Source organism: Salmo trutta, chromosome 13 (assembly GCF_901001165.1).
Source record: "Salmo trutta chromosome 13, fSalTru1.1, whole genome shotgun sequence".
Taxonomy (NCBI): domain Eukaryota; kingdom Metazoa; phylum Chordata; class Actinopteri; order Salmoniformes; family Salmonidae; genus Salmo; species Salmo trutta.
This window is the reverse complement of record NC_042969.1, coordinates 74,332,973-74,354,922: the sequence shown is the minus strand read 5'-3', so window position 1 is coordinate 74,354,922 and position 21,950 is coordinate 74,332,973. Positions and strand designations below refer to the sequence as shown.

General features: G+C 45.0%; 1 protein-coding gene across 11 annotated transcripts in view; it reads left to right on the top strand.

Moving 5' to 3' along the window:
- The first annotated feature begins 123 nt into the window (after positions 1 to 123).
- Positions 124 to 21,950, top strand: part of LOC115206516 (eukaryotic translation initiation factor 4 gamma 1) — a 63,867-nt gene continuing 42,040 nt past the window's right edge. For 4 of the 11 annotated variants that reach the window (XM_029773601.1, XM_029773597.1, XM_029773600.1 and 1 more), the window contains exons 1-8: positions 238 to 511; positions 6,587 to 6,668; positions 6,780 to 6,885; positions 7,006 to 7,089; positions 7,512 to 7,544; positions 14,306 to 14,326; positions 14,702 to 14,881; positions 15,613 to 15,703. In XM_029773601.1, the coding sequence (XP_029629461.1) occupies positions 6,823 to 6,885; positions 7,006 to 7,089; positions 7,512 to 7,544; positions 14,306 to 14,326; positions 14,702 to 14,881; positions 15,613 to 15,703 (472 nt within the window). In that variant the 5' untranslated portion in view covers positions 238 to 511; positions 6,587 to 6,668; positions 6,780 to 6,822. Of the gene's footprint in view, positions 182 to 230; positions 512 to 1,762; positions 1,890 to 6,586; positions 6,669 to 6,779; positions 6,886 to 7,005; positions 7,090 to 7,511; positions 7,545 to 14,305; positions 14,327 to 14,701; positions 14,882 to 15,612; positions 15,704 to 21,950 lie in introns of those variants that run through there. The other 7 variants (XM_029773593.1, XM_029773603.1, XM_029773598.1 and 4 more) reach the window with 7 other exon arrangements.

The following is a 21,950-nucleotide window of genomic DNA, read 5'->3' as shown; positions in this document are numbered from 1 at the left end:
ATAAGTTAAATGTTAAACGAATACTGTACATTAGTTTGTGGTTCAGCAGTTCATCGTTAACTAAAACTTGTAGCTAAAATCACACCGGCGTCCCTGTCACATGACTGTGATTAAACCGGAATTTGACTACCGGCTTCCGGGACAGTCCATTCCGTCCGACTGCGGACTGAAGGAGAGAAAGGTAAATGTTAGGGTTTCAACTATATTCTTTGCTAGTTCAGAACTGTGATAAACGAATTGACAATCAGCACTCATCCGCGCTTTTAAATGGACTTTAAACCCAGTAGATCGATCTGGGGGATCGAGTTGTCGCTCCTTTTCCAGACTGATTTTTCCTCTGCTAGCCCGACCAACCCCCACCCCAAAAAGGGATAGGACACCCCCTTCCTAAGTCCTAGGAGGTGATAAACGTTAGCTTACGAAATAGAATTGACGAAGGCAGAAGGTTTCGACATCATTTTGAATCACTTTATTAGCTAGCCAATATCCTTCAACATTTAGCAAATTTATGGTAAGAAATCTTCTATATGCAGCCGCTAGCTGGCTTGGTATTGATTTGAGGTAGCAAGCTAACTTCAGTTGGATTTGTTAACGTTATGAGAAACTGTCCTATGCTTTTCTCGGTTTGTGGGTGAATGATTGCTTGTTATGCCATATGTTACTTTATTCTTGAGGAATGGACATTGAACCCAATAGTTAAAGAACTAAAGTTGACGTACCGGTAGTTAGCTGGTGCTGGTTATGCATGCAGCGTTTTGTCGCCTTCCCAGTCCGCATGGCTGTGTTGTAACCAGTGTTAGCTAGCTATGTGGTGCTTTCTAGACAACTGGGAACTCGGAAAAAGAGGTCAAGTCATGACGCCAATGCTCTTCAGGTCGGAAAGTCTTAGCCTTAGAAAGTGTCCGACTGGATGACTGTTCAAAATGGGTTTTCTCAGTTGGGGCTCGTTTTTTTTTGTTCCCTTTTGTTTTGAACACGCCAAAGTAGGATATTTCCGAGTTCCCTGTTTTGAACGCGGCATATAGCCCACATTTAGGTGGCGTGTGTAATTTGACAGAGGGATGTGATATTGTGGGATCTTAGTTAACTGAGAATACATACTGCTTATGTATGGCCAGTGTGGTAGGATTCACATTGGCAAGTTCGTTCCTTGCGTCATGTTCAGATGATGACACAGCATGACGAGGATGCTACCCTACGGTTGAAATGGCACTGATGCTGATCAGTTTACTGGTAGTAGTTGCCACAGGCGTTAGTTTCCATCTTTTCGGTATTTGGGAGACCGCTTGTTAGCTGAGGAACGCTCAACTTCGTTCACATATCCGCTTCAATATAAGAGAACGGAGTGGAACGTCCATCACCAACTACTTGCTTGCAGCCTGCATGTAATCATATGCACTTTAGGGTTTGTTATAAGAGTTGGCAATCAAACAAAGCTGAAAACAGGCAAATTAGATCATCTAAATCCGTTAAGAGAATAGAGGAGAACAAGAAGCCGGCTGCTGCGTGTGCACTGTGCCACACTTACTGCGCTCGCTAAAGCCTGAAAACCAACCACGTGGTAACTCAAGTTGGCTTGGGAAAAAGCTGGTTGCAACTAGCTAGTTAACACAGCCACAAAGTTGAATTGGCTATATCGTAAAAAAATGTAAGACACATTATCTTTTTGTTCTTAATTTAAGGCTAGCGCGGTGGTTAGGGTAAATTGTATAAATAGGCGGTGTTTATGACTTTGTGGCTGTGGTAACTAGTGACGAGCGAAAAGCTGTTTGAACAACATGGCGCCGCACAGCGTTGCCATCCGACACGCCTTTTCGTCTCACGTTATCAGGACTTGGCAGAACTGAGGGTTTGGAAGTTATCCACTATCCGTAGCCTACATGCATGTGGTTAGCAATATTACTGTGTGTATTGTGTGACAGTCGTCAGGTCTGCTTTTTTGTTGTCCTGTGAAAGTGTAACTATGTATGTTGTGCGGGAATGAAAAATGACCGGTGTGGCTTGTACATTAATGTTAAGAGGATAACGTAGCGTAGGAAATTATTCAATTGACATTCGCTCAAATGTCTGGTTTTGTTTGGCAAGGATGTCCGATAGGTTGTCTTTCTGTTGTAGTAACATCTGCATTAGAGAAGCGAGTGCCGATATACGGCGTTTACGGACAAGTGAATTTGGCTGAGAACCTCGGCTCAAAATGGATGCCGATTCAGAGAAGCTCGTGAGCCTCGAGGCAGGCGAGCCATGATCCCAGATGTGCCCCATTATTAGTCCTCTACCAAATACCTTTTTCCGAATAGCTTTGGTTTCATGTTGAGTTAGTCATTGTAAATAATAACAATAATACTAGTGGAAGTGTGATGATCAGTAACCAATAACTGCTTTAGCTCGCCAAGTTTGCCACCATTGTCATTTAGCCAATTGTCGGGTGTGATACAGCCTGGATTTGAACCAGGGACTGTAGTGATGCCTCTTGCACTGAGATGCAGTGCCTTAGACCACAGTGCCACTTAGGGTACACACCTGTCTGGTCCTGGGTGAAAAGGGTTAGGATGTCCTGATGTAGAAAATGAGATCACTCACCTGTGATCTGAATGTTGTTGATAATCCAAATCCAATGTACAGAGAACAGTGTTTGTCATTAAATTCTTCCCAACAGATGTAAAGTTGTTCTTTATCACATTTGAATTTAAAATGCTCTCTGGGATGGGATCTGGCTGATGAGTAGTGATAGGAATGAGGTCATTGTAGCAAGAATTTTAGGACAAGACAGACCACAACAATCCAGAGCCAATTGCCCCCCGATGTCCCCCGTAAGGCTTATTATATATTAAGCTATGGTTTACATAGAAAAATGATGTGAGTGATGTCTTGTTTCCTTCCTTTCCATCAGACATACATTTTTTTTGTGTGGCACTGCCATAGGCCTATTGATCTGGCTGATACTGTAAAACTCTAAAGCATGGTAACTCATAGCAACAGACGTTTCAAAGGTCGTGCAAGCTAGTGTGTTTGCATGTCCATCCAGGTAGTACAGTTTCTTTAAAGCCGAGTATCACGTACGCTAAATTATATCTGAATGTCTGCGAATCGGAGGCTGGCAACTAAATCAACATGTCAATGCCACTGTTTAGTATTTACCTGAAGCACTCTTGGGGGTTGAGACTGCATAACAAAACATTTTGTGAACTTACTGTGATGCTACTGTACGCACAGCTAGAATTATCCACTACTAGTGCATAGTTACACACGCAAACAAACACTTTTATCAGCCTTGTTAAGGCGACAGCTCTGTGCTCCCACCCTCACTAGGTCATGTTGGGGTTATGCATGGTCTCTGTTGCACTGGTGGTTGAACTTGAATGACCCCACACACACTTATCCCGCTCTCTCTGCTACCTGTCAGGCCAGCTCAGATGACTGGGCCTGGTTGGTGTGGTCTTGGCTGGGTTTCAAATATCTCCCTCCAACCCCTGGTCCCTTGGGCTACCCTGCCTAGTCAGTTCTGCACTGCAGCACTATCGCTGTGGGAGTAGGATACATATGGTTTATATATGGTTTAGTATATGCACACACTACAGTGCCTTTGGAAGGTATTCAGACCCCTTGACTTTTTCTACAGTTTGTTACGTTACAGCCTTATTCTAAAATGGGTTAAATAAAAAAAAAATTTCAGCAATCTACACACAATACCCCATAATGGCAATATGAAAACAGGTTTTTAGAAAACAGCTGTCTTATTTACATAAGTATTCAGGCCCTTTGCTATGAGACTTGAAATTGAGCTCAGGTGCATCCTGTTTCCATTGATCATCTTTGAGATGTTTTGACTGGAGTCCACCTGTGTTAAATTCAATTGATTGGACATAATTTGGAAAGGCACACACCTGTCAATATAAGGTCCCACAGTTGACAGTGCATGTCAGAGCAAAAACCAAGCCATGAGGTAGAGCGCTGAGACCGGATTGTGTCGAGGCACAGATCTGTCAAAGGGTACCGAAACATTTCTGCAGCATGTTGATTTCCCCCCCCCCCCCCCCCCCCCCACACCAGATGCGATCAGGACACGCAGGTTGAAATATCAAAACAAACACTGAACCAATTATATTAAGTTGGGGACAGGTTGAAAAGCATTAAACATGTATGGCAATTTAGCTGGCTAGCTTCCTATTGCTAACTAATTTGTCCTGGGATATAAACATTGGGTTGTTATTTTACCTGAAATGCACAAGGTCTTCCGCCGACAATTAATCCACAGATAAAAAGGTAAATTGAATTTGTTTCTCGTCGTCTCTCCTGCTTCTTTTTCATCTTCGGACTTTATATGGCGGTTGGCAACCAACTTTATGGTGCATTACCACCACCAACTGGAGTGTGGACTTAAGTTCATCTTTCAGTCGCCCACGTGGGTATATGCTCCTAAAAACCAATGAGGAGATTTGAGCGGCAGGACTTGCAGCGTGCGGAGCGTCACAAATAGAGCGTCACACTTGCAGCGCGTTGAGCGTCACAAATAGAGCGTCACACTTGCAGCGCGTTGAGCGTCACAAATAGAGCGTCACACTTGCAGCGCGTTGAGCGTCACAACACACTCGTGAGCAGTTGTCGCGCAATGGTTGAATAACGTGTACATTTATTTTGCACCACTCGCACACGCGAGTCGACCTGTGTTAAATTCAATTGATTGAACATGATTCAGGAGAAGTCTCAATGTCCTTGAGTGGCCCAGCCGGAACCCGGACTTGAACCCGATTGACCATCTCTGGAGATACCTGAAAATAGCTGTTTTGCAATGCTCCCCATCCAACCTGACAAAGCTTGAGAGGATCTGCAGAAAATAATGGGAGAAACGCCCCAAATACAGGTGTGCGTATCTTGTAGCAACATACCGAAGAAGACTCAAGGCTGTAATCGCTGCCAAATGTGCTTGAACAAAGTACTGAGTAAAGGGTCTGAATACTTATGTAAATGTGGTATTTCATTTTTTTAAATGTATATAAATTAGCAAAAATGTCAACCTGTTTTTGCTTTGTCATTATGGGGTATTGTGTGTAGGTAAAAAAAAGAAACTATTCAATCCATTTTAGAGTAAGGCTGTAACGTAACAATGTGTAAAAAGTCAAGGTGTCTGAATTCTTTCCGAAGGTACTGTTTATTGTCATCACTGTTTATTGTCATCATTGTCATCAGGGAACTCAACTGTAGCCTTCATGTATGTGAAGTGCTCCCCATCCATCCCTTTCTCAGGGAACAGCTTTAGGTCTCTGCTACAGGGTGTGTCCCAGGGTCCCCTTTGGAAAACATGGGTCTCTCCCCACAGGGTGAAGCAGTCTTTCATTGGCTGTCTTGCTGTCAGGTTGAGCACAGGGAGACCCTCTAAAGGAGTCTATGCAACAGAAGCCAATGTAGGTCTGTTTGCATCACTATGTAGTTCTATGTACATTTGTGCGGCTGAATTTCTAGAACTTGACGTAAACGGACCTCCGTTTGCATAGACTGTGGAGAGCCCTTTATCGCCCTGGAGTGTCAACTCTGCACAATCTCACTCTCTGTTTCTGACCTTAATCAACCAGCACCTCCTTTTTAGAGACATTGCCATTTCCCTTCCAACTCCCCCAGGGTGTGGTAGTGTCAGTGGAAAATGTCTAAGTTTGCTGTTCCGACAGTCACTTTTTTTTTAAGGTGCTGGGTTTGTCTAGTGTGCTTTTCTTCTCTAACAGTCAGTTTTTCTGTTTTGGCTTCTTTCACCTGACAGAAGTGTAATTTCCCTTTTAAAAAACATGGACTCAGCATGATTTGGGGCTTTTCCCCATTGCTCTTTGTGTGGCAGGGCAGTCTGCGTTTACTGTTACTTTAGGAGTAAACAATGTTGGGTTTCACCCAGGGGCCATCGGGACAATAGGAAGGATGGAGAAGATATTTTTTGTTGTTGCCTGGGGCCTCCATTGGCATGGGGCCAATTTTGTTATGTTTGAGTCACTCAGATAGCATAAGCCATGGCAAAATGTGTAGAATTGCTGGAAATCTGCTTTAAAACTGAAACTGTTCTCTCAGCCCCATGGCGAGATGTGTAGAATTGCAGGTAATTAGCTTTAAAAAGGCGATATTTTGTGACTGCGGCCAACAGGAAGGCCTAAAATGTTCGGTCAGCGACCGCTCCATTGGCCACGCCCCCACCCAACACCTAAGCCCTATTTTTGAACTCTAGTCTGCTGTACCTGTGTCAAAACGCTGGTATTTTTCATCCTATTCCTTGTTCTCCTTTTTAAATAGTGAGCCAACATGTTTTCAACACTATTTATTTCCATGACTAAACTCATTTTCTCTTAATCTCTCATCTCTGCAGCAGACATATTGTATGCAATAGGTATGTTTAGAACATCAACTTGCAATCGAATCGCAATAGCGTACATATAGAATCGCAATTTTGTATTGGCACCTAAATGTCGAATCGTGAGGTCCTGGCAATTCCCAGCCCTAGACAATATGCCTGTCTCCTGAAGAATAGGATTGTATCCCCTGTGTACAAAACCATTAGACTCATAACTGAGATGACAATCTTACCTTTCACCCTCTCTCTCTCTGATAGGTTGATCAGAGGACAGACGACCACTACGTTGGCACACCACAGATCCTTGCTCCCGTTCCTGGGACTAAACACGGTTCAAAGTGTGAGTGCTGATCAACAAAGCCTAAACACCATTCTCTTGGTCTTTCGCTCTCTTCTAGTTCATCACTGATTTTTCTCTTCACCTCCTCCATTCTGTTATTTCTCCTCTCAGATTTCTGTACAGGTCCGAGTGCACCCATGCAGAACCACATGAAATGAATAAAGCACCACAGACTATAACGCGACCCCACCCTGCCCCCTCCCCCGGACTCCAGCTAGTAAGGGGAATCTACTGTCTGTTTAGATTGGACAAACCACAAGATTGGAGCTTAAAACAGTAACCATATTGTTGATCATGGTCTCTCCCCTCATTTCCTCTTTTCCTCTCCCTTTCACAGCCCACCTTCCCTCCTGGACAGCCCCCCTCTGTTGTCTTTGCCACCCCACCTTCACAAATGAACCCAGCGCCACAGCCCCGACAGGTACACATGTCCGTCACCCCACAGCTTCACCTCTTGACATTACTTATTATTTCAGCAGTCAGATGCTTCTCTGTAGTGCAGTATCTTAATCCATTGGTAGGAATGTAGATTATGCTACATGCCAACTCTCACTCTTTCCTACAACTGAGCTCTGCTGTTGATTCCATCTCATACTGTTTTAGCGCCCAGTGTGTGTACGTTCCACCCTCCAACCTGTCAACGTTACTGCTGGAAGGCAAAATCAGCATGTCAGATCTCAGATGAGACTTGTATTGTGTTCTGAATCCTCTTGTTAATCCCTGCTCCCTGCCTTCCTATCTGTGTGTGTGGTTATGGAGGAAGGTTGTATCCGCTGCTCTTCAGCTGGTGTCCTATGTGGGTTTAACCTCTGACCTGTGACCTGTCTTGCCCTCCTTTTCTAGTTCGCCCCCGTGCCCCGTGCTTTACACCAACAGGTACTAACTGTCTGATTTGGGTGGGCTGGGTTGGAATTATGGGCAGTGTGGAGTTCTCTTCACTTGCATTTCCTGTCTTCCTGAACTGTTTCTGAGCACTGAATGTTCTAAAACCTACTCATGTTTAATATGGGAGACTAAGAGATTGAATCTGCTGTAGAATCCTATTCAGAAAGTATTCTGGGATGTCTTGTCTCTGAGGACCGCATTCATTGGGAACTTATGTTCACACACACCAGGGTTTCCGTTAGCTGGTAATGGCAGAAACAACAATAAATAAAATTGTCTCTGGCCAGTTAGTTGTCCAGGAGAAGAATGTAATCCTTTTTTGCCTATTCATTGATGGAAATATATTTGACTGGTCATGCTTTTCGGTCTATAGGTTAGTTTTCAGAATTTAGATTGTGTCATCTGTGGATCTGTTGGGGCGGTATGCAAATTGGAGTGGGTCTAGAACAGTGGTTCCCAAACTTTGTATAGTCCCGTACCTCTTCAAACATTCAACCTCCAGCTGCGTACCCCCTCCAGCACCAGGGTCAGCACACTCTCAAATGTTGTTTTTTGCCATCATTGTAAGCCTGCCACACACTCTATACAATACATTTATTAAACATAAGAATGAGTATGAGTTTGTCGCAACCCGGCTCGTGGGAAGTGACAAAGCTCTTATAGGACCAGGGCACAAATTATAATAGAATAATCAATAACTTTGCTCTTTATTTAGCCATCTTACATATAAAACCTTACTTGTTCATCGAAAATTGTGAATAGGGGCGGCAGGTAGCCTAGTGGTTAGAGAGTTGGGCCGGTAAGCTAAAGGTTGCTCGATCGAATCCCCGAGCTGACAAGGTAAAAATCTGTCATTCTGCCCCTGAACAAGGCAGTTAACCCACTGTTCCTAGGCCATCGTTGTAAAATAAGAATTTGTTCTTAACTGACTTGCCTAGTTAAATAGAAAATATAGCTCACCACAGGATAATGACGGGTATTTGAAAGGGTGAAGGTTGTGCTTGAAAGGATGCACATAACTCTGCAATGTTGGGTTGTATTGGAGAGAGTCTGTCTTAAATCATTTTCCACACAGTCTGTGCCTGTATTTAGTTTTCATGCTAGTGAGGGCCGAGAATCCACTCTCATATAGGTACGTGGTTGCAAAGGGCATCAGTGTCTGAACAGCGCAATTTGCCAAGGCAGGGCACTCTGAGCGCAGCCCAATCCAGAAATCTGCCAGTGGCTTCTGATTTAAATTAAATTTTCACAGAACCGCTTGTTTCAATTTCGTTGAGGCTCTCTTGTTCAGATATCGGTAAGTGGACTGGAGGCAGGGCATGAAAGATATAACGAATCCAGTTTGTGTCGTCCGTTTCGGGAAAGTACCTACGTAATTGCGCACCCAACTCACTCAGGTGCTTCGCTATATCACATGTGACATTGTCCGTAAGCTTGAGTTCATTTGCAGACAAAAAATCATACAATGATGGAAAGACCTGTGCGTTGTCCTTGTTAATGTAGACAGAAAAGAGCTCCAACTTCTTAGCCTCAATTTTTGTCCCGCACATTGAATATAGTTGCGGAGAGTCCCTGTAATCCTAGCTTCAGATCATTCAGGTGAGAAAAAACATCACCCAGATAGGCCAGTCGTGTGAGAAACTCATCATCATGCAAGCGGTCAGACAAGTGAAAATGATGGTCAGTAATGAAAACTTTAAGCTCGTCTCTCAATTCAAAAAAACGTGTCAATACTTTGCCCCTTGATAACCAACGCACTTCTGTGTGTTGTAAAAGCGTTACGTGGTCGCTGCCCATATCATTGCATAGTGCAGAAAATACACGATGGTTCAGGGGCTTTACTTTAACAAAGTTAACCATTTTCACTGTAGTGTCCAAAATGCCTTTCAAGCTGTCAGGCATTCTCTTGGCAGTGTACCCTGTGGATGTTGCAGTGTACCCAAGTGGCGTCGGGAGCAACTGCTTGCACGCGCGTTACCACTCCACTATGTCTCCCTGTCATGGCTTATGTGCCATCAGTACAGATATATTTGATGTCACAAAGCTGTCCAGTACTTTAAAAATATCCTCTCCTGTTGTCCTGTTTTCCAGTGGTTTGCTGGTTTGCTGAAGAGGATGTCTTCCTTAATTAAGCCCCATAAAAGTAACGGACATATACCAGGAGCTGTGCCAGGCCCGCCATGTCTGTTGACTCATCCAGCTCTAATGCATGGAATTCACTGGCTTGTATGCGAAGCAGTAATTGTTTCAAAACATCTCCTGCCATGTCACTGATGCGTCGTGAAACAGTGTTTGTTGAAGAAATTGTCTGTATAGTTTTTTGCATTTCCCCCCAGCATTGTCCCAGACATATCTGCGGCAGCAGGAAGAATGAAGTCCTCCACAATAGTATGGGGCTTGCCTGTCCTAGCCACTTGGTAGCTCACCATATAAGACGCTTCTAGACCCTTCTTATTAATGGTATCTGTTGCTTTTATACATGTCTTACTACTCGAAAGTCGTCTTTATTCTCACTCAAACTCCTGCGGCTTATTTTTCAAATTGGCATGTTTTGTTTTTAAATGTCTGCGCAAGAGTGAAGTTTTCATCGAGTTGTGAGATTAGTACTTTTGTGGCTGAGGAAAGGCACTACTCCCAATATAAGTGAACCCCAAATCAATGTAGATCTCATCATATTTGCGCCTCTTGAATGGTCCAACGTCCCTATCTGTTTGGTGCTTTCCCGGATGAGGGGGCAGTAGCTCTTCAGCTGCATCATATTCACAACTGTCAGTGTCCATGCTAGCTGGGCTAACAACAAATGTAGAAATATCTGATGCTAGCATTGGATGTGCTCGTGGAAGCAGAATAACTTGTCATCGACAGATGCAGGTATAGTACTGCTGGTTGTTGCAGTACTACCAGTAGAGCTGGTATGTGCGTCTATGGACGCGGGCCTTTTTGTTATCCATTTTCAAACAAACGGAATGAGCAGCAGCTACGTTTGGCTTCAAACGGACCGTTAGTGGAATTCCCGCGAGAGAGTAACGGTTTATGTGATTGGATGTTAATTATTTGACTATCTGTATTTGACACTTGTTATTTCGTTGAACCCTAGATGGTTTAATTTTATTTTTGGAAGTGAAACTAGGCTACTCAGGCTAGGGAGGGGGGAACAAAACTCACCCAAATGTATAGCCCCGCTAGAAAATATGTTTGAAAATGTAAGGGGGGGGGGGGAAGTTTCATTTTTTTTCCCGGTATAGTTTTTTCTTCTTCATGTGAATCATATTTTTATTTGGCGTTCCCCCTGACGGAGAACGCGTACCCCTGTTTGCAAATACCTGGTCTAGGGTATCCGGGAGGGTGCATGTGGTGTGAGCCATGACCAGCCTTTCAAAGCACTTCATGGCTACCGGCGTGAGTGCTACGGGGCGGTAATCATTTAGGCAGGTTACCTTCGCTTAATTTGGCACAGGGACTATGGTAGTCTGCTTGAAACATGTAGGTATTACAGACTCAGTCAGGGAGAGGTTGGTCCTGTTTTTTTAAGGTCTTGCTCACATCGGCTACCGAGAGCGTTATCACACAGTCATCCAGAACAGCTGGTGCTCTTGTGCATGCTTCAGTGTTGCTTGTCTCGAAGCAAGCATAAAAGGAATTAAGGCGGTCTGGTAGGCTCGCGTCACTTGGCAGCTCGCGTCTGGGTTTCCCTTTGTAGTCCGTAATAGTTTTCAAGAATGCCACATCCGACGAACGTCGTAGCCGGTGTGGATTCAATCTTAATCTTGTGTTGACACTTTGCTTGTTTGATGGTTCGTCTGAGGGCATAGTGGGATTTATTATTGCCATTCGGATTAGTATCCTGCTCCTTGAAAGCGGCAGCTTTAGCTTGATGCGTATGTTGCCTGTAATCCATGGCTTTTGGTTGGGATATGTACGTACGGTCACTGTGGGGACGATGTCGTCAATGCACTTAATGATGAAGCTGGTGACTGATGTGGTGTACTCCACAATGCCATTGGATGAATCCCGGAACATATTCCAGTCTGTGCTAGAAAAACAGTCCTGTAGCGTAGCATCCGTGTCATCTGACCACTTCCGTATTGAGTGATTTAAATAAAGGTTACTTTATAAAAACTTTTTTTTTTAACCAGGCAAGTTAATTAAGAACACGTTCTTATTTACAATGACTGCCTAGGAACAGTGGGTTAACTGCCTTGTTCAGGGGTAGAACGATTTTTACTTTGTCTGCTCAGGGATTTGATCTAACAACCTTTCAGTTGCTGGCCCAACACTCTAACCACTAGGCTACCTTAGTTTTTGCTTGTAAGCAGGAATTCCTCTGGTTTCACATGTGACATGCTGGTAGAAATGAGGTAAAACGGATGTAAGTTTGCCTGCATTAAAGTCCCCAACCACTAGGTGCGCCACTTCTGGGTGAGCATTTTCTTGTTTGCTTATGGCCTTATAGAGTTGGTTGAGTATGGTCATAGTGCCAGCATCGGTCTGTGGTGGTATACAGATGGCTACGAATAATATAGATAAAAACTCTCTTGGTAGATGGTGTCATCTACAGCTTATCATACGGTACTCTACCTCAGGCGAGCAATACCTCGAGACTTCTTTAATATTAGACGTCGTTCACCAGCTGTTATTGACAAAAAGACACGCACCCCCACCCCTCGTCTTACCAGACATAGCTTCTCTGTTCTGCCAGTGCATTAAAAATCCCTCCAGCTCTATATTATCCATATAGTCGTTCAGCCACGGCTCGGTGAAACATAAGATATTACAGTTCTTAATGTCTCGTTGCTAGGGTAGTCGTGGGTCATCAATTTTATTTTCCAATGATTGCATGTTAGCAAGTAGAATTTATGGCAGTGGTAGTTCTCGCTCATCTACAGATTCTCAAAAGGCAGCTTGATCTGTATCCTCTTTCCCTCCGTCTTTTCTTCATGCAAATGACTGGGATCTGGGCCTGTTCCCGGGAGAGCAGTATATCTTACTCGTCCGACTCGTTAAAGGAAATAGCTTATTCCAGTTCGTGGTGAGTCATCCCAGTTCTGATGTCCAGAAGTTATTTTCGTTCATAAGAGACGGTAGCAGGAACACAATGTAAAAAAATACGTTGCAAAATAGCACAATTGTTTACGGGCATGTAAAACATCAGCCATCCTCTTGGGCTGGCGTGGTTACACGTGGTCTGCGGTTGTGAGGCCGGTTGGATGTACTGCCAAGTTCTCTGAAACGATGTTGGAGGTGGCTTAAGGTAGAGAAATTAGCATTCAGTTCTCTGGCAACAGCTCTGGTGGGCATTCCTGCAATCAGCATGCCAATTGCACGCTGCCTCAATTTGAGACATCTGTGGCATTGTGCTGTGACAACTGCACATTTTAGTGGCCTTTTATTGTCCCCGGCCAATGGTGCACCTGTGTCATGATCATGCTGTTTAATCAGTTTCTTGATAAGCCACACCTGTCAGGTGGATGGATTATCTTGGCAAAGGAGAAATGATCACTAACAGGGATGTGAACACATTTATGCGCCAAATTGAAGAGAATTAAGCTTTTTGTGCGTATGTAAAATGTCTGGGATCTTTTATTTCAGCTCATGAAACATGGGACCAACACTTTACATGTTTATATTTTTGTTGGGTATATTGAGGCATGTCTTACCTTGCTTCAGAGTAGCCCTTGAGAGATTTCAAACTTTCTAATGGAGATTTTCATCTTTCACGTGAAACTGCTTGCATGTGTAGTGCCCTTTTGACAACTGTTTTCCCACTAATTGCATTATGGAACAAACCTCCGCGTGTTGCCCTGTGCTCATTGCTGCGCTTATAATGTGAAGAAATGTTTATCAACATTTTTAAGCTATACATTCTGATCTGTTGCTTCAGACCCATTTATTTGTAATTCAGTAGCCTAGGCCTACTGGCTGTATGAATTTATGATCTATCGCCCACAACTGTCCCGAGTCCGTTTTCAATAGGCTACTTTTTTCGAGACAAGCTGACCAATAGAATAGGCTGCCTAAACTTTTCTTCTGTAGTAGATTGACATAGGCTCATGATTTTGCTGTTCGTTACTTGTGGACAGTTATTCTGCCAAGTTCAAAGTGCACATCAGAATTCGGTAAGAAGGAGCGCACATCATTGCATTCTCGACTTGCATGTTCTGTTAACATGAATTACCGTAATCAAAATGAGATTTTTAATTTCATTAAAATGTTTCCGGTCAAATGTCCGGAGCCACATTTTCTTAACGAAAACCCTGACACGCGCACACACAGACTCCGTGCTCCATGTTAGCTTTGCACATGGACAGTTACTCACACACAGACTCCGTGCTCTATGTTAGCTTTGCACATGGACAGTTACTCACACACAGACTCCGTGCTCTATGTTAGCTTTGCACATGGACAGTTACGCACACACCTGCATCTTTAATGGACTAGGATGTGTTCTGCATTTTTGCATGCTGCTTGTTAATTCACTGCTGGGTGGTGGTGGTGGTGGGCTCTGCTTTCTGTCAACTTAACTGACTGCCGCTCTCACTCCCTTTCCTCCTCTCTCTTGCTTCCGTGTGTGTGTGTGTGTGTTCACGTGGTGTATGGTGGGGGAAGGGGAAGGTTCTCTGCTTTCTGTCAACTTAACTGACTGCCGCTCTCACTCCCTCTTGTTCCACCTCTCTCTCCCTCCCCTCTCACTCCCCCCCTCTCTCGCTTGCGTGTGTGTGTTCACGTGGTGTCTGGGTGATGTGCTGCTGAAGGGAGGATTCAGGTCACTGCAGGTAACGCTTAGACTCCTGGAAAAGAGGTCTGTCTAGTTGTTCCTGCCTGTGGTCCTGTCGTCATTCTTTTGGCTTCCGTTTTGCTTGAAGAGTCTCATCGCAATGTAAATGAAGCAACACAGAACATTCTAGTAATATTCGTTTTTTTAGCAGTTTGGGTTCTGCCTTTATGAACAGGCTGTTAAAGTGCCTGAACAGCTCGTTGAAATTGTTTTAGTATTAACTGGCAAGGGGAAATATAATAGCCCTTTTAAAGTTGAGTTGAATTTTATTGTTCAACATTTTTACAAAAGAGGAGACTTATGGACATGTGACACTTCCATAACTTGCCCCTCTCTTCTCTCCTACTGCCTCATCTTCTCTTCCTCTCTCCAGTCGTACTACAGCCGTCCCAGTCTGCCCAGCAATGCCCCCCGGGTGCCCCCCAGCAGCACGCCGAGGCCCGTGGCGCCCACACATGTCTACCAGCCGGGCCAACAGATGATGATGATGATCCCCTCACAGCAGATCCCCTTCCCCAACCAACAGGGCCCCGCCTACTTCATACCCGGACAGGTAAACACAACCCCACCCCTTCCTACAGGGTTCTCCATCTTTACTAGGGGCCACTCTCATTCTCTTTACTCAGACATTCACTATACCTTTTGGGACTGTTCCATTGGCTCCTTTGCGCCAGGCAAGCTCAATCAAGTGCCGCTATGGTATTTGGGAAGAAAATAAATGCTATTTGGAAGTAGGCCTGGTAGAAACTAACAATGCAGTTCCACTCCCTGTCTGTGAGGGAGGCCCCACATGGAGTGGCCTGCCTCCCCCTGGTGACCTGAGTCAGACAAATTCTGCTGAGTCTGGCCTCTGCTCTATGGAGCCAGTGTTGGGACAAAAGCCCCTCCCCCCCCCTGGCCATGGCCAGGTGATCAGCTGACCCTCCAGTTCCTTCCTGATTGTGCAGTGATTTAAACACCACAGAGAGAGAGCAGGATGGGTGTTACTGTGTGTTTGAGGGAGAGGTGTATGTTAGACGTTAGGAGAGGTAGGCCTGCCACAGCTGGTTGGCCATCAAAACCACACTAAAGTGTGTGTGTGTGGGATAAAGAAAGGTTGAGGTGTGTTGAATGAGTTATATCAAGTACAAGTTGGCAGACTGTCTTAACACCTTTTCCATCCTACTCGTTGTTGTTCTGTAGTTGAGCTTTAGCTTGCCTTGAATCCTCTGGGCTTGGGGAACACTCTACAATGTACGTTTAGGTCTTATATCTAAACCATTCTGACATGTCTCTCTCCCTCAGTACCGGTCAACGTACGTGGCCACCCCCCAGCAGTACCCGGGCACCCCAGGCTTCTACCCAGGCACCAGCCCAGCTGAATATGGTACTTATGGTAAGAGGCTCTGTTTGGGGCCTCGCCTGCCGATACCCACCTTTACCTAACAACACAGGCCGCAGCTTAACACCGCTCTCTCCTGGACACACTGAAAACAGGGATTTCAATTCCTGAGATTCATTTAAATGTATTTTCAACAGAATTTCAATTGACTGAATTGAAGAGAAATTGAATTCAACCCTGATACACAGGTCAAATTCCAAACCTGTTACTTATTTCTGCACAAATAAGTTATTCCCAACAGTGTACTCTCTTCCAAATTCCCTAATTTCCCTGTTCAGGTTGTCCAGGACAAAGGCCTCTGGGCTGGTGATTCAGAGTTTGACTGCCCTCTAGTGTTCACCTGTACAGGGGCTACAGAAAGCTCACTGGTTGTCCTGAAAACAAGCTTGGTGACCCTGCTCACAAGCCTGTGAGCTATGTAGGGTCTTAGTCTGTACAGTTCAGCAGTGACCTGGTCAGAGCAGTCCATTTATGGTGTCTACTTTAGAAAATGTTGACATGTATTGCTCCAACATGCTTAACAAGATGGCTGATTGTAAATAAGGTTTTGAGACCTGGGGGGAGTTGACTGTGTGTGGATATAAACTCAGCAAAAAAAGAAACGTCCCTTTTTCAGGACCCTGTCTTTCAAAGATAATTCGAAAAAAATCCAAATAACTTAACAGATATCCATTGTAAAGTGCTTAAACACTATTCCCCATACTTGTTCAGTGAACCATAAACAATTAATGAACATGCACCTGTGGAACGGTCATTAAGACACTAACAGCTTACAGACAGTAGGCAATTAAGGTCACAGTTATGAAAACTTAGGACACTAAAAAGGCCTTTCTACTGACTGAAAAACACCAAAAGAAAGATGCCCAGGATCCCTGCTCATCTGCATGAACATGCCTTAGGCATGCTGCAAGGAGGCATGAGGACTGCAGATGTGGCCAGGGCAATAAATTGCAATGTCCGTACTGTGAGACGCCTAAGACAGCGCTACAGGGAGACAGGACGGACAGCTGATCGTCCTCACAGTGGCAGACCACCTGCACAGGATCGGTACATCCGAACATCACGCATGCGGGACAGGTACAGGATGGCAACAACAACTGCCAGAGTTATACCAGGAACGCACAATCCCTCCATCAGTGCTCAGACTGTCCGCAATAGGCTGAGAGAGGCTGGACTGAGGGCTTGTAGGCTTGTTGTAAGGCAGGTCCTCACCAGACATCACAGGCAACAACGTTGCCTATGGGCACAAACCCACCGTTGGTGGACCAGACAGGACTGGCAAAAAGTGCTCTTCACTGACGAATTGCGGTTTTGTCTCACCAGTTGTGATGGTTAGATTCACGTTTATCGTCGATGGAATGAGCGTTACGCCGAGGCCTATACTTTGGAGCGGGATCGATTTGGAGGTGGAGGGTCCGTCATGGTCTGGGGCGGTGTGTCACAGCATCATCAGACTGAGCTTGTTGTCATTGCAGGCAATCTCAACGCTGTGCGTTACAGGGAAGACATCCTCCTCCCTCATGTGGTACCATTCCTGCAGGCTCATCCTGACATGACCCTCCAGCATGACAATGCCTCCAGCCATACTGCTCGCTCTGTGCGTGATTTCCTGCAAGACAGGAATGTCAGTGTTCTGCCATAGCCAGCGAAGAGCCCGGATCTCAATCCCATTGAGCACGTCTGGGACCTGTTGGATCAGTGGGTGAGGGCTAGGGCCATTCCCCCCAGAAATGTCCGGGAACTTGCAGGTGCCTTGGTGGAAGAGTGGGGCGACATCTCACAGCAAGAACTGTCAAATCTGGTGCAGTCTGAGGAGGAGATGCACTGCAGTACTTAATACAGCTGGTGACCACACCAGATGCTGACTGTTACTTTTGATTTTGATCCCCCCCCCCTTGTTCAGGGACACATTATTCCATTTCTGTTAGTCACATGTCTGTGGAACTTGATCAGTTTATGTCTCAATTGTTGAATCTTGTTATGTTCATACAACTATTTACACGTTAAGTTTGCTGAAAATAAACACAGTTGACAGTGGGAGGGCATTTATTTTTTTGGTGAGTTTATCTGTGCATATCATGTTTCTGTGTTAGAGAGGGGTGTGTGTTATTTTTTCTAGATCTGGTCAGATGCCGTTGTAGAGCTGTTTTTAGGCTGCAGGCTATACATCTTCCTTCCCTCTGAGCTAGATCATTTGGAGGAGTGAGCACCTTTTTTATTTTTTCCCCCCTCGTGGTGCCAGTCTAATAGAATGAACTAGCTTGGAGGGTGAAGTAGGGTAACACACATACAAACACACATTCAGAGGCCCATATTTGCATGCTCACACGTGCACACAATGCAATAGTCACATGCTCTCTCTCAATGCCTCACAAAGCTACTGATGCTCATGCGCTCACATACTGTACTCGCACGTGGCAAACGCACACTTTTAAGACACTAACATGCTGTGTCATTGACTTAGTTTGTCTGGGCCTCTGGAGCCATGGACAGACTGACCAACGTGCACAGAGCCTCTGACTGTGTGTGTGTGTGTTTTTAGACCGTAGTGCTGGGTTGATTTGGGGGCAAGAATGTATTTGGGTCTGCTCCAGTGTGCTTCTGGCTGAGACCAAGACCAGGAGGATGGGAAGTCAGTGTCCTCAGGCTCAGCTCAACCCTCTGCTTCCAGTTTGGCAGGAGCAGCTGTTCTTAAGTCTGGTGCTCTGGAGGTGTATCCCTCACACACCTCCCCCTCAGCTTCCATTTTCCCCCTAGCTAGCTCCTCCCATTCGCTGTTTTAAAATACCTAAAAGGACTGGATATGTGTAAGCAGTATGCTAATGGCTCCGCCGGCCTAGCGCTTCAATACAACGTGGAACTTCCGCTTTACTGTGTTCACCTACACAGTTCTCCTACATAGATGTTTACAGCGGAGAGAGGGAACTAGAGGGCGCGATGGAAGCCGATCAAGTACATGTTGGCTGGTAAGGGATTGACAGGGGCCTATGGAGTGCGGTGGTGATCATTCCAGAAATGCCTCATGTCATCCCCTCAAGCTCGCACCCTTGATTTGACCAGTATGTGGCACCAGTCTATGATTTAATTTGGTGTTGTAACTAGGGCTATTACGGTGACCGTGTTACCGCCTTACAGCAGGTAGCCTAGTGGTTAGAGCGTTGGGCCAGTAACCGAAAGGTTGCTAGATCGAATCCCCGAGCTGACAAGGTAAAGCCCCCTGAGCAAGGCAGTTAACCCACTAGGCCGTCATTGAAAATAAGAATTTGTTCTTAACTGACTTGTTTAGTTAAATAAATAAATAAATACCGGCAGTCATGACCGCATTCAAATTCCACGTGACCGTTAAGTCACAGTAACTAGGCTTCTCTAGAACTACACTGATGGTCATTAGTATCCTACCAAACTTGCTAATGGCCTTGTACTCAGTGCTCTATTTAAGCAACAAGGCCCAAGGTGGTGTGGTATATGGCAATATACCATGGCTAAGGGCTGTTCTTAAATCAAATCAAATGTATTTATATAGCCCTTCGTACATCAGCTGAAATCTCAAAGTGCTGTACAGAAACCCAGCCTAAACCCCCAAACAGCAAGCAATGCATGTAAAAGAAGCACGGTGGCTAGGAAAAACTCACTAGGAAAAACTCCCTAGAAAGGCAAAAAACCTAGGAAGAAACCTAGAGAGGAACCAGGCTATGAGGGGTGGCCAGTCCTCTTCTGGCTGTGCCGGGTGGATATTAGAACATGGTCAAGATGTTAAAATGTTAAAAATGACCAGCATGGTCAAATAATAATAATCATAGTAGTTGTCGAGGGTGCAACAAGCACGTCCGGTGAACAGGTCAGGGTTCCATAGCCGCAGGCAGAACAGTTGAAACTGGAGCAGCAGCATGGCCAGGTGGACTGGGGACAGCAATGAGTCATCATGCCAGGTAGTCCTGAGGCATGGTCCTAGGGCTCAGGTCCTCCGAGAGAAAGAAAGAGAGAGAGCATATATAAATTCACACAGGACACCGGAAAAGACAAGAGAAATACTCCAGATGTAACAGACTGACCCTAGCCCCCCGACACGTAAACTACTGCAGCATAAATACTGGAGGCTGAGACAGGAGGGATCAGAAGACACTGTGGCCCCATCCGATGATACCCCCGGACAGGGCCAAACAGGCAGGATATAACCCCACCCACTTTGCCAAAGCACAGCCCCCACACCACTAAAGGGATGTCTACAACCACCAACTTACCGTCCTAAGACAAGGCCGAGTATAGCCCACAAAGATCTCCGCCACGGCACAACCCAAGGGGGGGGGCGCCAACCCAGACAGGAAGACCACGTCAGTGACTCAAGTGACGCACCCCTCCCATGGACGGCATGGAAGAACACCAGTAAGCCAGTGACTCAGCCCCTGTAATAGGGCTAGAGGCAGAGAATCCCAGTGGAAAGAGGGGAACCGGCAAGGTAGAGACAGCAAGGGCGGTTCGTTGCTCCAGCCTTTCCGTTCACCTTCACACTCCTGGGCCAGGCTATACTTAATCATAGGACCTACTGAAGAGATAAGTCTTCAGTAAAGACTTAAAGGTTGAGACTGAGTCTGTGTCTCTCACATGGGTAGGCAGACCATTCCATAAAAATGGAGCTCTATAGGAGAAAGCCCTACCTCCAGCCGTTTGCTTAGAAATTCTAGGGACAATTAGGAGGCCTGCGTCTTGTGACCGTAGCGTACGTGTAGGTATGTACGGCAGGACCAAATCGGAAAGATAGGTAGGAGCAAGCCCATGTAATGCTTTGTAGTTTAGCAGTAAAACCTTGAAATCAGCCCTTGCCTTAACAGAAAGCCAGTGTAGGGAGGCTAGCACTGGAGTAATATGATAAAAATGTTTGGTTCTAGTCAGGATTCTAGCAGCCGTATTTAGCACTAACTGAAGTTTGTTTAGTGCTTTATCCGGGTAGCCGGAAAGTAAAGCATTGCAGTAGTCCAGCCTAGAAGTAACAAAAGCATGGATTAATTTTTCAGCGTCATTTTTGGACAGAAAGTTTCTGATTTTTGCAATGTTACGTAGATGGAAAAAAGCTGTCCTTGAAACAGTCTTGATATGTTCTTCAAAAGAGAGATCAGGGTCCAGAGTAACGCCGAGGTCCTTCAGTTTTATTTGAGACGACTGTACAACCATCCAGATTAATTGTCAGATTCAACAGAAGATCTCTTTGTTTCTTGGGACCTAGAACAAGCATCTCTGTTTTGTCCGAGTTTAAAAGTAGAAAGTTTGCAGCCATCCACTTCCTTGTGTCTGAAACACAGGCTTCTAGCGAGGGCAATTTTGGGGCTTCACCATGTTTCATTGAAATGTACAGCTGTGTGTCGTCCGCATAGCAGTGAAATTTAACATTATGTTTTCGAATGACATCCCCAAGAGGTAAAATATATAGTGAAAACAATAGTGGTCCTAAAACGGAACCTTGAGGAACACCGAAATTTACAATTGATTTGTCAGAGGACAAACCATTCACAGAGACAAACTGATATCTTTCCGACAGATAAGATCTAAACCAGGACAGAACTTGTCCATGTAGACCAATTTGGGTTTCCAATCTCTCCAAAAGAATGTGGTGATTGATGGTATCAAAGGCGGCACTAAGATCTAGGAGCACGAGGACAGATGCAGAGCCTCGGTCTGACGTCATTAGAAGGTCATTTACCACCTTCACAAGTGCAGTCTCAGTGCTATGATGGGGTCTAAAACCAGACTGAAGCGTTTCCTATACATTGTTTGTCTTCAGGAAGGCAGTGAGTTGCTGTGCAACAGCTTTTTCTAAAATGTTTGAGAGGAATGGAAGATTCGATATAGGCCGATAGTTTTTTAAATAATTTCTGGGTCAAGATTCGGCTTTTTCAAGAGAGGCTTTATTACTGCCACTTTTAGTGAGCTTGGTACACATCCAGTGGATAGAGAGCCGTTTATTATGTTCAACATAGGAGGGCCGTGGAAGCACAGGAAGCAGCTCTTTCAGTAGTTTAGTTGGAATAGGGTCCAGTATGCAGCTTGAGGGTTTCGAGGCCATGATTATTTTCATCATTGTGTCAAGAGATATAGTACTAAAACACTTTAGTATCTCCCTTGAAACTAGGTCCTGGCAGAGTTGTGCAGACTCAGGACAAAGGAGCTTTGGAGGAATACCCAGATTTAAAGAGGAGTCCGTAATTTGCTTTCTAATGATCATGATCTTTTCCTCAAAGAAGTTCAT